At 38.2% G+C, this 15196-nt stretch overlaps 1 protein-coding gene across 1 annotated transcript in view; it reads left to right on the top strand.

The window, feature by feature from the left end:
• LOC107653541 (low-density lipoprotein receptor-related protein 1B-like) overlaps positions 1–15196 on the top strand; it is a 302414-nt gene that overhangs the window by 257542 nt on the left and 29676 nt on the right. Inside the window, exons 66-69 of the mRNA XM_016440286.1 lie at positions 9159–9265; positions 9359–9506; positions 11227–11336; positions 12898–13030. Of these exons, the coding sequence (XP_016295772.1) occupies positions 9159–9265; positions 9359–9506; positions 11227–11336; positions 12898–13030 (498 nt within the window). The remainder of the gene's footprint in view (positions 1–9158; positions 9266–9358; positions 9507–11226; positions 11337–12897; positions 13031–15196) is intronic.

The raw sequence follows: 15196 nt of genomic DNA, 5'->3' as shown, positions 1-15196 counted from the left end.
TCGGCTCCACCGTGGGCCGCTATTATGGCTGTGGCCTGGGTCCCACTTGGCTCCTCCTCCTGCTCCGGTTCCCTCCTGTTGTCTCCCTGGCTCCTCCCTCCATCGTCACATCCCTGAACTCTGTTAGCCGTCCTCCTCCTGGAAGTCCGTCCTCCGCCACAGACACAGCAGGGTTTAAAAAAAAAAAAAAAGAACAAATAGATGTTGGATCATCAAAGAGGGATTTACAAGCTAACGCTGATGCGTCTGTGTGTGACACTGAGCCATCTTTTTCTTCTGAAGAGCACATGGGTCTCAAACCGAGTCTAAATGTGCTTCATCACTGTGTGTGTGTGTGTGTGTGTGTGTGTGTGTGTGTGTGAGTGTGTGACTGTTGTCTCAAATCTCCATATTTATTCCCTATTTTTCCCCTGATGGCTGGGTCATTATATAGGCATAGAACAAGTCCTCCACTAGTCAAAGAGCTCCTAAAGCCCAGTGGATCTCATCACACTTCAGCTGTGTCTTCAGCCTCTAGCTTCACACTTTCAAACGAGAGCAAAATACACAGTGAGAATGAGATTGTGTGTGAGATTGCTCTGGAAGTTTATGTGTCGCCCAAGTAGTGATTATATAAATTTCCCTGAAATGCAGACAGGTATTTTTCCTGTCATCTCGGGATGTTGCTAACTACCGTCTGCTGGAGTGCAGCTCTGTTTTTTGTCAGCCCTGTGACGTTGATTGACAGTTAGCGGAGAAAGTGTCCCACTGAATGGCAGAATCGATCTCTCACCCTGATCTGCAATTTGGTTTTGACGGCAGCGGCCCTGTTGCTCCTGGCATCGGCTCCCGTGATAAATGGCCATGTATGTTGGTTTGTTTTTCCTCTGTGCTGTGGCGTGAGCCTGGACCATATATTTACTAGATTACAGAGCTACTGCCATAATTTATTCACAGTGTGATCATGATGTAAGTCAGACTTGTGCTGCAGCAGAAAGCAGAGCACAATGGCATCATTTCCACCTCACTGAGACTTCTTTCCTTTCTTTTTCCACTTTCTTTTCCACTTTTACTTCCTGTTGCTTTTCTTTCCTGTCTGTTTTCCATTATTTCATTTTACTTTACTTTTTATTTGCTTTGTTTTTCTTTGCATGTTCCTCTTTCTTTCCATTTACTTTTCTTCCTTCCCTTCCCATTCCTCTTCCTAGTGTTTATCCTGTTCCCCTTTCCTTTCCCCTCTAGTTTTCTTTTACTTTCCATTTCCTTTATTTTTCCCTTCCCTTTGTTTTATTTTACCTTTCATTTTATTCCCTTTACTCCTCTTTCCTTTTCCTTTTTCTCTTTCCCTTCTATTTTCTCTTCCTTATCTTGCCAGTCACTCTCTGTCCATTCTCTTTCCCTTCAGTTTTTCCATTATTTCCTTTTACTTTACTTGCATTTTCCTGCCTTTCATTTGTTGGTTTGCTTTACTCTCATGCTTTCTGTTTTATCTGTCATTCCTTTTATCAGTTGTTTGTTTGTTCTATATGTTTGTTTTTTCTTTATGTAGTGAGGTCCCTTGTAAGACTGTAAGTTAATTTAAGAAAGTGACATGGCCCCTTTAAGAGCGTTTCTCAGTAGGCGGAAGTGTGCACGCTAGTAAATTGCCATGTGCTTTATAAGACGGAAAGGAGCGGTGGTTTGGAAGGGTTATAAACTTTATTCCCTGTTGAGACTTAGGTTTCCCGTTCGAATAAGGCTGTTTTTCCCACACTTCTGTGCGGGTGCGGGGTATTAAGTACGAGGCTGATTAGATCTTGCTGTCGATTGTGGGGCTGGTGGATGCATAGTTGGTGACCATTGAAAATTGTGCTGTGGTGCCGTTTAATTTAAAAGCATCGGATTTGCCATTTAGTTGCCACTGCTGTCTTTCTTACCCCCGGTTGTATTTTTTTGGGTTATGTAATCTTTGCTGTTGTCTTCTGTGGATTAATCTGTTATTCCATATTGTGTGCGACTAGTGGAATTTGTTATTGTTATGGTGTTTATAAATGGGCTGTATTGCCTATTAATGGTCAGTTTTCTGAACATTTAATTTTTTGTGAAACCCAACTAATTTTATTGTCTTTTTTTTTTGCGGTTTTGCCATGGTACAATGCTGACAGCGATAGCACCACTGTTTTACATATTCATACATACCAGGCCAGTCGCACCTCTGCCGCACCAACTCTGTTGTCCTTTCAATGCCCTGGTGTCCATGGCCATGATGCAACTGCTGTAATACTTCTTCCCTCAGAGCTTCAGGCAAAACTAACTGATGTTGTTGCTCACCTCCATCCGACTGGAGGACCCGATGATATAAGAGCCCTCCCAAGTCAATCAAACGATTTCACTGCCGCACCAACTCCTGCACAGGCTTAGGGAGCCCCATCCGTTCATGGCCATCAGGGACCCTCTTCTGACGCCAAAACTGAAGAAATGTGCCAATAACCGAATCCTGTTGTTGGAGAGTGGCTAGATGATCAGTAGAATATGTCGGCAATACAGAAATTGCCATTTGCATTACCTTAGTAGGCCTTAAATCAGAATGTAGCTGCAAACTTTCTGGAAGGGGGTTCCGGGGAAAAGGGACTCCAGCCTGGAAGATTCATCAGTAGAATGGACTTGTCTGGAAAGAGAATCAGCATTCACATTTATTCGACCAGACCGGTAACGGATGGTAAAATCAAAAGTAGCCACTTGGGCTGCCCATCTCTGCTCGATGGCTCCCAACTTCACCGTCTTCAAATAGCTAAGAGGGTCATTATCTGTCCACACAATGCACTTATGCCCCAACAGATATTCCTGGAACTTCTCCATCATGGCCCACTTTAAGGCCAGGAACTCAAGCTTAATTGAACTATAGTTGGGCATATTCCGTTCTGAAGGGGAAAGAGCCCTGCTAGCATAGTCTTATTCTTCCTCCCTGGTCTTGGGAGAGCACTGCTCCCAGGCCCCTATGACTAACGTCAATCTCTAAAATAAAAGGCTGGGAGAAGTCAGCATATGCCAAGACTGGCACTGTGGTTAAGGAGGCTTTCAAATTCTTAAAACTCTCTTCACAATCTTTGGTCCATGCTGCTCCTATCAGCTGATATGTCCTCTTCTTATGCTTTCCACCCAGAGTGGCAACGAGGCGATGCAATGGAGCTGACAATCTAGTGAATCCCTCCACGAAGCGCCTGTAATTGCTGGCGAACCCCAGGAAAGACCTCAACTCGGATACTGTGGTAGAACAGCTCCAATTAGACATGGCAGCCACCTTCTCAGGATCCGTAGAGACACCATCTTCAGAGATAACAAAGAAGCAGCACTTTTCCAACTTTACTTTAAGCCCCTACTTCTGCAAACAGGACAACACAGATTCCAAATGGATGAGATGTTGATCGACAGTAGATGAGAACACAATGACATCATCAATGTATAACAGCAAAGATTGGAAATGCTGAGCCCCAAAAAGATGTTCCATTAGCCTCTGAAATGTACTCGGCACATTACACAGTCCAAACGGCATACGATTAAATTCAAAGAGGCCAAATGGAGTGCAAAATGCAGTCTTGCTCTTGTCCTTCTCGGCCATGGGCACTTGATTATATCCACTCCCCAGATCCAAAGTGGAAAACCACTTGGCTCCAGATAGAGCATCTAAGGATTCCTCGATGCGGGGTAGAGGAAAAGCATCCCGACGAGTCTTACTGTTCAACTGCCGGTAGTCCACACACATCCGTAAGCTGCCTTCTTTCTTCTTGACAAGAACTATAGGAGAGGCATAGGGACTGCAGCTCTCACGAATCACCTTTGCCTCTAGAAGTTGGTTAATATGGGCTTTAACTGCATCATAATCTGACGGGGGAATACGTCTATACCTTTGCCGAACAGGTACATCTTCAACCAAAGGAATTTCATGAGCTATAAGATCAGTGCACCCTAAGTCTCCCTCGTGTGCTGAAAATACAGAAGAATATTTGTACAACAAATCCCTCACTTTTCGCTGCTCTGACTCAGACAAGGCCTGCAGATCTACAGCATTCACAGGATCAATTTGGCCTAACTGGGAATTCACAGTGGCCACATTTGAACCAACTGGTTCAACACCTACTTCTGAAATACCTGCAGGTAAACTGACAATTTGTGCCTGATGTAAAATACCTAATGGAAACCTGGGTTGGAGTTTTGTGGCCATCCTACAAATGTGGCTAACATTCACTATAGGGATATAAGCAGTACCCCTAGTAACCTTGACAGCATCTGGGTAAAGAAACACCCCCGGAGGAAGGTGGGTATATCCCATGGAGGGCTCAAAAATACAGTGTTACATAAAGAAAATACCTGCTGAGCACAGGTGATGGCAATAAACCTCACTGATTCAGCCGGGACGGAGACAGCACGCCTACCCCTAACTCTCGCCAAACCTCCTGTACGCTCAGCAGACTGAATTTGATAACACAAGTGCAGTGCTTGCTGTAAGGCATCAGGGGCTTGGGTAACTTGGGGAAGATCAAAAAGATCAGAGCCATACTCTCCAAACAGTTCAGAATAGCATTCCCTTATGATGTTCATACCCAATACCACAGGCACACTAGTAGTGGGCGAGGAAGTTTGGGGGCTCTGCACTACCAAATTCCCCGCTTAGGAATAACCTTCCCCAATACCTGAACATCAAGCTCCACATATCCAATATAAGGGATGTCTAGGCCATTAGCGGCCTAGAGCTGTAACCATTGACATGCATGGGGACTTTCCGCAAAATTTTGAAAAAAAAAAAATTATCTGAAATGGTAGAGACTGATGATGGGGCTGGTGGTGCTGAACCTGGGAAACAACACGCTCATTATCACAAGTACTGGCAAAATGGCCTGGTTGTTGGCATCGCCTACACACTACTGGGCCATTACGAGAAGATGAATTACGCCTAAAAGGCTGTTGTAAGGACATAAAACGTTCAGAAAGTTCATTAAATTGTTGTTGTTGTTTAACCATCATCTCTTTTAACTCAGCAATCTGTCATCTGAGGGGTAGAACATACTCGTGTGTCAGGGACCCTAGAGGTCTGCAGAGCACAGATAGATGGCACTGAATAACTCCTAGTTCTATCAGTTGCTGGCCTACCTTCCTGCTCCCAACGGATCGCTTCAGACAAAATCTTTTCCGGATCTTCCCTTTCTTCCCTGGATCGATACCTTATCTCATTCTTAGCTTCTCCCTCTAAGTGATCATAAATAAAACATGCTTGATCTACTGGGGCTAGATGCCTAGCGTGCATACTTGCACGTACCTCATCAATCCATTCCAAAACATCAATCCCCATGTTCCCACGGAATAATGGACATTTTCTTTCTCTTGGCACATACACCAGGTGCTCGGGAACTGTGGGAGTGACAGATCTATCAACCAGAACAGAATTAACCCCGGAATCCCCCACTCGGGGTGTCGCTACCTCAGTCTGTTCTTGAATGAGTCTCTCATTGTACGCCCTCAGTTGTACAACCAGGTCTCGCAGTTCCTGTAGTTCCGTGTCCATCTTGGTGGGAAATAAAATGTCTCCCCCGAAGCTCACCGGTAGAAGAGTTGACGTGCATTATCCGAGGGAAGATCCCGTCCAGGGACTAGCTGGCCAACTGCTGTCTTTCTCTCCCCTAAGAAAAATAACATACACAAAAAAAACCCAACAGAACAAAAATAAAACCTAGAGAAAGACGTCTCTATGTCACACAAACCCTGCCGACTACGCCAGTTTGTAGCGTGAGGGCAACATAAGGTCTATGGGCAATTACTAAGCCCAATCAACCATAGCCTGACTACGCCACCCTGAATCTTGTTCTCTTCAGGGAATGTTAGGTTAAGTTATAAGCACAGATCCGTGTGGACCAACCCAATAAAAGGAATAGAGACGAGTTTCTCAACTATAACAAAGCTTACAATTTATTGACAATCACATAATCACTTGTAAAACTTCATTCCTTATTTGATTAAAACACAATAAGGTACACCAACAACCAAAAACAAAACAATAACGAAAAACAAAATAAAGAAACAAAAGAAACATAAGCGGGCACTCGAGGTAGACTGACCGGCCACCGGTGTGAGCCCACGCTATTGACCCGGTAAAAATCACTCGTAAAACGTGCCTGTAAAAAAAAGAAAGTACCAACACACACACACTCACACAATCAAAAAGAAAAAAAGAAAATATCCACCACCCACAGTGAACATGCAGTATAATCAGAGGGTATCCACCAAAGAGACCACACCCGAGATCCAACCAGCACCCCTGAGTGTTCCGCTAAAATAACAAAAAAGAGAATAAAATTAGTTGGGTTCCACAAAAATCGAAATGTTCAGAAAACTGACCATTAATAGGCAATGCAGCCCATTTATAAACACCATAACAATAACAAATTCCACTAGGCGGAATTTAGACAGCAGTGGCAACTAAATGGCAAATCTGATGCTTTTAAATTAAACGGCACCACGGCACCATTTTCAATGGTCACCAACCATGCATCCACCAGCCCCACAATCGACAGGAAGATCTAATCAGCCTCGTACTTAATACCCCGCACCCGCACAGAAGTGGGGGGAAAACAGCCTTATTCGAACGGGAAACCTAAGTCTCAATAGGGAATAAAGTTTATAACCCTTCCAAACCACCGCTCCTTTCCGTCTTATAAAGCACATGGCAATTTACTAGCGTGCACACTTCCACCTACTAAGAAATGCTCTTGAAGGGGCCATGTCACTTTCTTAAATGAATTTACGGTCTTACAAGGGACCTCACTACATCTTTAGTTAAATCAATTGTTAGTTCTTTGATTTTCTGTCTTTTGTTGGTTGGTTCTGTCTGTGTTTTAACATCTGCTTCTTTCATTCGTCTGGCAGTTCATTCACTCGTTTTGTCTGTCTTGTGCTTGTGCAGTTTGTTGTTGTCTTTGTCTTTTGTTCATTTGTCAATTCTGTCCTTCCTCCTGATCCTCCCGTTCTTCGTCTTTTTCCTTCCCTTTCCCTTTTATTTCCTATCCTGTCCTTCTTTTCCACTTCCCTTCCTTTGTCCTTCCTTTCCCTTGAAGTTGTGCTCAAACCTACTAGTTGCTATTTGTTCAAAACTTTTGAGGGTACTCAACTTACTCAAAACAAATCAGTGCCAGTTTAAATCAGCTGTTGGCTCAGCATTATTTACTAATGATCAACAGAGTCGTGTTGAAGGTTTCTCCAGCTGTCACGTCAGATTTGTAGATTTTATGAGCTGTTAGTTTGTGTGCAGTTGAATTTCACATTCATTTCATGCTCCTCTCAGTCTCCCTACCTCCTTTTTCCTCTCTCTCATTCTTTCGCTATCAATCTCTCCATCTCTTTCAATTAAAAGCGAGCTCACGGATCCCTCACAGCAGACACTAATGCAAACATGTTATGTATTCAGTGTCAGTGTGCAGTGTTTCCCTAGAGCCCGTTTTTAACAATCTTAACAAACACAGGCTACTGAAGAGCATTTGTTAGACTCGAGCTTACCTTTCAACTAGCAGAACGTGTCTTTTTGTGTACAAAAGGATCTATTTTTGCATGATTTTGCTCTGATAAGAGAGAAAATATGACTCGTATATGGTCACCTATTAATCTAGAGATGAATTCCCACTGTGTGTGCGTCCTGCTGTAATATCCTGGTGTATTTGCTCACTTGCTGAGTGGGAGGGAAACCAGACAGAGGTTTGATTTCTTTTCCTCTGTTGGATTCACCTTGGGAGCCTCACACAGAAACATCACTAGGAGGATAGAAAGGCTCTCATCGGGTCGTGATGTCAGGGCAGATAATCAGTGGAGCGCTGGAGCTGGATGCAGAGAGACTGATAATAGAGTTAGAGGCACAGCAGCGCTCAGTTATTGTGATCAAGGAGATCTGTGCTCCTCCTGTTCATTCTTTCTTTCTTACCTGTTTCTTTGTATCTTTCTTACTTTTAATATCTCCGTTTGTTCATTTTGTCTGTATCTTCCATCGTTTTTATCTTTCATTTGTTTGCTTGTTTCTTTCTTTTTTGTATCTTTCATTTGTTCATTCTGTCTGTATTATCCTTTCTTAATTTTTCATTTGTTTGTTCGTTTAGTTTTGTGTATTTTTGTCTGTTCATTCATTCTGTCTTTCTTTCATTTGTTTCTTTTTATCTTTGTTCATTCTACCAGTATCTTTTGTTCTTTCATTAGTTTGTTTCTTTCTTTTTTGTATCTTTCGTTTGTTTATGCTGTCTGGATTTTTCTTTCTTTAATCTTTCATTTATTTATTTATTTTTTTGTTCTTAGTTATGTGTTGGTTTTTTTTGCTTGTTTATTCTGTCTGTTTTGTATTATTTTATTTGTTTGTTTCTTATTGTTTGTTTGTTCATTTCTTTCTTCTTTTGATCTCTCCTTTAAGTCAGTCCATCTTTCATTTGTTTTCTCATTCACTTTTATTTTCCAGATTTTTGTTTAATTTGTTTGCCTATTTGTTTGTTCTGTATTTCTTTTCTTTTCGTCACTCGTTCTTTGTCTTTAATTCTGTTTTTTGCTCATTTTATCTGTCTGTCCGTCTTTCTTTCCTTTGTTTGTTTTTTTTATTTATTTGTTTGTCATTTTTTTCTATTTGTCTTTTGATCTTTAATCTTTCAATTGTTTGTTTGTTTTTCATTTTTTGTTTTTCTCTCTTTTTGTTTGCTTGCTCGTTTATTGTTCTGTTTTTCTGTCATTCATTTGTTCGCTTGTTTTGCTTGTTCCTTTTGTTTGTTTCTGTATTCTGATTTTCTATTATTTCATACACTCACTTTTTTCTGTCTTTTGTTCTTTCTGTCTGCCTGTCTTTATTTTGTTTGCATTTATTCACATGTTTGTCTTTTTTCTTTTTTTAAATACATCTTTATTTTCTGTCTGTTCATTTGCCGTTTTGGTCTTTTTATTATTTACTTGCTCTCATTTTCTCATTTTCACATTTTCTCCATTGCATTTCTTAGGCTTGCTGGCAGATCTTACTCAGGAAATTTTGATGTTTTTCTGTTCATAACCATACAAAAAAATGCTGTTTAGCCATTTGTTTGTTTTACTGCTGCCAAAAGTTTATTCTGCTTTCACAGTCCTTGCTTTCAGTAGTAAAAGCCCAAATTCTGAATCCATCCATGTATTTCTCTCTCTTCTCTTTTTAGAGCCAGTAACATGCAACTCAAAACATTTCATTTGTGCCAACGGAGAGTGCATCTCCTCACGCTTCCGTTGCGACGGCGACTTCGACTGCACTGATAACTCAGACGAGGTTTCAAGTAGCACATTTGTCAATCATACCATTGCTAAACATTGTTCATCTGGTTCCTGTTAAAGTGCTGATATCCCATACATCTGTTTTCAGAGAGGCTGTGAGAGCCACTGCTCCGAGGATCAGTTCCAGTGCCTGAATCATCTCTGTATCTCAGTCAAATGGCTCTGTGATGGACAGGAAGACTGCAAAACCGGGGAAGATGAGGCCAACTGCAGCCCTGCCAACACTGCAATGACAGGTTAGCTGCTTTCACAAGCTCTTTAAATAATGCAAACAGATCCAGGACCGATCAAAGCTGTTCCCAGACAGCTAGCTTGGCACTCCTATAATCACATGTCACAGAGCGGACACCTTTTATCCAAAGGGAATCACAGGCCTACAACTTCACAATGATGACTGGAGATCTCTGCACTGCCTCAAACCCTGCGATGCTGCCTTCATTTATAACCGCTAAGCTACTACCACTTAAAACTAACAGCAAAATTACCCCACATTTGTCATCTTCTGCATTTAAATGTCACCCAAGGAGTTTCGTTCCAGGGAACGGCTTGTTCCTCCCTCAGCGTTAGACTCCTTTGAGTCTAAAACTGCTGCTTAAGAACACTTGACACAAGTATAGTACACCTGCAAACACTCCGGCCCAATTTATGCTTTAAAAGAGGTTGCTATAAAGAAGTATGTCTTTTTCTGTGGCAAGTATTTACGTGCATCCAGAACATCTACCTGTAATGCTTTCACTGCATTTCTATAAGGAGGCAAAATATCATCCTCTCATCTCGCTTTTCATCTATTCCTGAAGAACAGATGGCAAATCCACTTACTCAAGATGGATTTTCAATATTCACTTCCTCTGTGGTATCAATAGCAGCTACGCTCCTCCCCAGAGCGTTGACGTCAAAATAAAGTCAAGAATTTGAAGTCAATTTAGGTCAGTATGTATATATTTATTTAATAAATGAAAATGGAATCAGAATAAAATTAATTTGTTTAATTTATATATATTTATTTATTTCTCATTAAAATCGTATTTAATTTAATTTAATAATCATAACATTATTTCTCATTAAAATCATTACAATTTATTATCATAATTTTAAATGTTAATGTGGTATTGCACTTTGAACACTATAATATATAGTTAAATATTTTTTTGCAATATCACATTAACATTTAATTTAATATATTTTAATAATATATATGAATTGTTTTCTTATAACACACAAACACAGCCTCCAATATTAACCATATTAGTCATATATTTATATTAAAATATTAAAAAAAATTATATATATACTAAAAATGGTCAAATTTATATTATTATATTGCATAATATATTTATTGTTGAACATTCATCTAAAGCTAAAGAACTCAAGAATACTCAAGGACTCAGAATAATGCATGTTCTGAACCTCAGCTTCATCTGTTACTTTAACCCCAAGAGACTTGAAGTGCTTCTCCTTATTTTTTTTTTAAGTTGAGGTCTCCCTCCTGTCTTTCTTGGCCCTCGTCTTGAATATTTCAGTGTTGTGTGCGGTGCACTGGGTGCCTGAGTCCATCCATGCCTGCAAACGACCAGTGAATTATTCTGATCGTAAGACTGCTGGAGATGCATTCAGAAAGCTCTCACACTCCCTTTCCATTTTTTTGCTCCTTCCCTGTAACTCAAGGCTAGTCTGGGGAATTTTACCCTACGATTAATATTAATGTGGCTGAAAACACTTCAAAAAGTGCAGCCAGAAATCTCTCACAACCTCTCGCTGACTGAAACTGCAGCTCCGTTTATTTCAGACTGAGCCTATCTACAGCAGGGAGCCACGTGTGTGTGATACGGATTATTTCAAGGAACAGAGTGTCCCGGGACATGTAGATTGACTTGTCTTATTATAGTATATGAGAGGATTCTTTGACAGAAGAATTCTTGTGAGACTTTAATTTGTGACTTCCTTGTGTCTGTGCAGCTCGGCCTACGTCATGTGCTCAGAATGAGTATGTTTGTGTTGGAGGAGGCTGCGTGTCGGCTGGCCAGCGCTGTGACGGACAAAACGACTGTTCAGACGGATCTGATGAGGTCAGTTGGGTACATACACAGGAAAAAAATGCATTTGTTGATTACAATAAAGTGTTTACTATAGAATTTATATACTTTCAAGTACTTTTAAAGGAATAGTTCACGCGAAAATGAAAAATGTTGCCGTTTACTCACCGTCATGACATTCCAAACACATTAAAAAAAAATTTAAAATATATATATATATAATTATTATTATTATTATTTATTTTTTTTTTTTTTTAAGAATTTTTCAGCTGTTTTTATCAATATAGTGGAAGTCAATGGGGTCCAAAACTTTCACATTCCAAAAAAAGACCTGTTTTATATTGTGGTTAAAACTGTGTGGATATTATTAGTAGTAGTAGTAGTAGCAGTAGTACTGTAGTAGTATTAGTATTACTTTTTTTGAGTGTATACTGTTATAACTAACCTGCTGTTAATTATTTAATAAATATATTTAAATAACAAATTGAAAAATAGTACGTGTCATTATTTATAATATTTTTCAAATTATTTTTGAATACAGTTATAACTAACTTTTCAGTTAGATAATTAATTAATAAATATAATTTATATGATACAATTAAAATAAGTCATATTATTTTTATTATTATCGTTGTTGTTGTTGTTATTATTATAATTATTATTATAATTAATACTATTAAAAACATAAAAATGTTTGAAAGTAGTTATAACTAACTTTTCTGTTATGTATTTAATAAATATTATTTATATGATAAAATGTAAAATGTCACCATTTATAATAATAATTTTTATTTTGTTTTTTGTCTAAACAATTATAAATAAACTTTCGGTTAGTTAATTAATGCTAAATATTTTTAATTAATAATAATTTTTCTGATCTTTTTGGAGTGTACACAGTTACAACTAACCTGAAAAAAATATTTCATGACATTAATAATAATAATAATAATAATAATCGTGAAAATAATAATAATACATTAAATTAATACAATTTATAGTAAAAATTCTCATTTTTATCATTTATTCACCCTCATTACTCACCCAAACTCAGATGATTTGTTCAACCCAATAAGATATTTTGTAGAGTTTTTCGCCTGTTTTCATCAATACAACAGAAGTGAATGCCTAAAACTTTCAAGCTCCAAAAAGGACCTAAAAGTAATTAGGTCCTTTTTAAATAGTGTGAAATGATTCAGGGTGATGACAGGATGCTCATTTTTGGGTGAACTATACCTGTTTAATTCTGATGCAGCGTTTTACAGTATAGCGCCGTTGTCTCTTGATAACAGCAGGTGGGTTCCTCAAGACTGCACTCTGTTTTCTCGAGGGACTTTGCTTTAATTAAACCCTCACTCATAATGAAGTGTCAACAGTTCAAACGAGTTTGCCTGTCCTAATAAGGCCCATTAAAACAGACCTCTTTTTCAAGGGCCCCTGGAGAGCCAAGGCCGCATTTCTTCCATTATATATAAAAAGCAATTTCAGCTGTAGGAAAAGGTCAAAGGTCACTGCTAACGAGGACATACCTCTTTATTCAACCAATCATTCAGTTGCGTTATTGAAATCAAATCGTACCGTGTGTGTGTGTGAGCAGGTGGACTGTATCCGGGAGTGTAAGGAGGATGAGTTCCTGTGTCGTAATCGGGCACACTGTGTTCCCGCTCGCTGGAGGTGCGACCGAGTCTTTGACTGCCTGGATCAGAGTGACGAGGACAGCTGTGACCAGGGTAACGCTCCGAAATCTGTTACTGGGCGATTAATTTTTACTTCCCAGCATGCTTTGCATGGGATCAAGAAAGTACATTTTTAAATTAAGTTCTATTTTATGCATTTTTGAGTGAAGGGAAAGATTTGTTAGTGTTTAATGTTCAGTAAGTTATATTTAACATGCTTTTAGCTAGTAGTTAACTGGGATGTGTTCACTTGAGCTACGTTGTTTGTTTCAAACTTAAATTGTGTGGAAGATGATGGTTATGATGATGATGATGATGTTGATCATTAATTGTTGTTGTTATTATTTATTTATTTATTAATACTAATAATAATAATAATATATTTTAGTGTATACTGCTATGCCTAATTTTTCAGTAAATATAATCTATGTAAAATCAATAACATTATCTACAATGCAATTAATAATAAAATCATTATTTATAACAACAACAATAATAAAAAATGTTTTAACTGTACACTCATAATTTATTGTGTGCAGTTATAACTAAACTTTCAGCTAATTAATTATTTAACAAATATTTTATTATTATAAAAAAAATAATGGAATAATAATTTTTCAAATTATATTTGAGCATACATAGGTACAACTAACCTTTCAGTTACTTAAACATAAGTCAAAATAAATATAAAAAATCATATATATATGTATATATATATGTATATAATAAATATAATGTAAATAATATAGTTACTTATTTATGTATTATTTTTCATACTTTGAGCGTTCATTTATAACTAACCTTTCAGTTACTTATAATAATAATAATAATAATAATAATAATAATAATTAGTAGTAGTAGTGGTGGCATATTTGTTGATTATTATTATTTGTGTTGTTGTTGTTATGAATGTGTACATATTTATAACTTTTTATATACCAAAAGAATACAATAATTTACTCATAGTACAAATAGTGCTCTGAAAACCCTAAAGTCATTAGCATTTACTAAACTAATGTTGAATGTTATCTTTACTACAGACCTGAATATGGTTGTTTAAGCATTCTGTGTTTGCTAGTACCAAATATTACATACATATTATGTTAACTAAATGTAACTGTTACATCAGCCGTAAAACGCTAATTCTGTGGCATACGAGCCAGAGTGACAAACGTGTGCGACAGGCTGTCGTATTTATGCCAGTGCCTTTAAATTGCAGTTTCAACCCATTACAGATTTGAGGGATTTTCACAAACATGAACATCACAAGAATACATTACTGTGGATCAGCCGAGCCGTGTGCGGCACAGCGCGGAAAAAATCCCCAGCCTCACGAGAGAAGTCATCTCCCCAATATTTGTGAAAATTGGCGAGGATGAAAGGTTCCGTGTTGCCACTTGATATCTGACAAGCGAGTACATGAAAGGCCTAATTTCAGTGTTTTGAAAAATTGCGGTGGTTGATATTGTTGTGAAGACAACCCCAGCCATCCTACACCTGCGGCTCTTTAGAAGTGTTTGCATCAAAGATGAAGTCCTGTTTCTAAACACCTTATTTATTTATTTGCAATTTTATAACTCTTAAAGTCATTGTGGTTATATGAAATGTCATAAGATGTCTCTTCAGAGTTGTGTTCCTTTCAGATGGCCCTGAGTCAGTGGATGAGTATTGACTGGAATTATGTTTGGACTTACTGGTGTTTTTCCAGAATTGGACGCCTTTGATCTTTGTCGAGTTACTCAGTCTCGACGGTGATGCCGTTTCAGTTTTATCGCTCAAGTAGATCTGGACAGTTCTGGAAAGTTGCAATAAATAATGGATTTAAATAAATATATTAATTTAAATTAAATATTACACATTGTGTTCAAAACAAGCTTAGTTAACCAGATTTTTATCATTTCGAAAGATAATGCGAGTGGTAAAATTCGGAATATTAATGCAAAGGTGTTTGTCCTGGTTGCCAGGGTGATTCTATGCAGTTGCTAAGAGTGTTTTTTTTGTTGTTTTTTTTGGTTACATTTTATTATGCTGAGGTTGCTAGGGCATTGTTACATAGTTGCTTACAAAACAACCAATCTTCAAAGTCCACTAAAAACCTGTGCTAAAATAGCTTTTGGATTAGTTTTTAGTTGAGTTTGATGTTGTTATTACATAAAATATCAATCAATCAATGTTTATTATTATCCACATAAATCTTTGTTGTTCTTTATTTTTGTTGTG

Source organism: Sinocyclocheilus anshuiensis, unplaced genomic scaffold (assembly GCF_001515605.1).
Source record: "Sinocyclocheilus anshuiensis isolate Anshui unplaced genomic scaffold, SAMN03320099.WGS_v1.1 scaffold1079, whole genome shotgun sequence".
Lineage (NCBI taxonomy): Eukaryota > Metazoa > Chordata > Actinopteri > Cypriniformes > Cyprinidae > Sinocyclocheilus > Sinocyclocheilus anshuiensis.
This window is presented reverse-complemented; position numbering and strand designations above follow the sequence as displayed.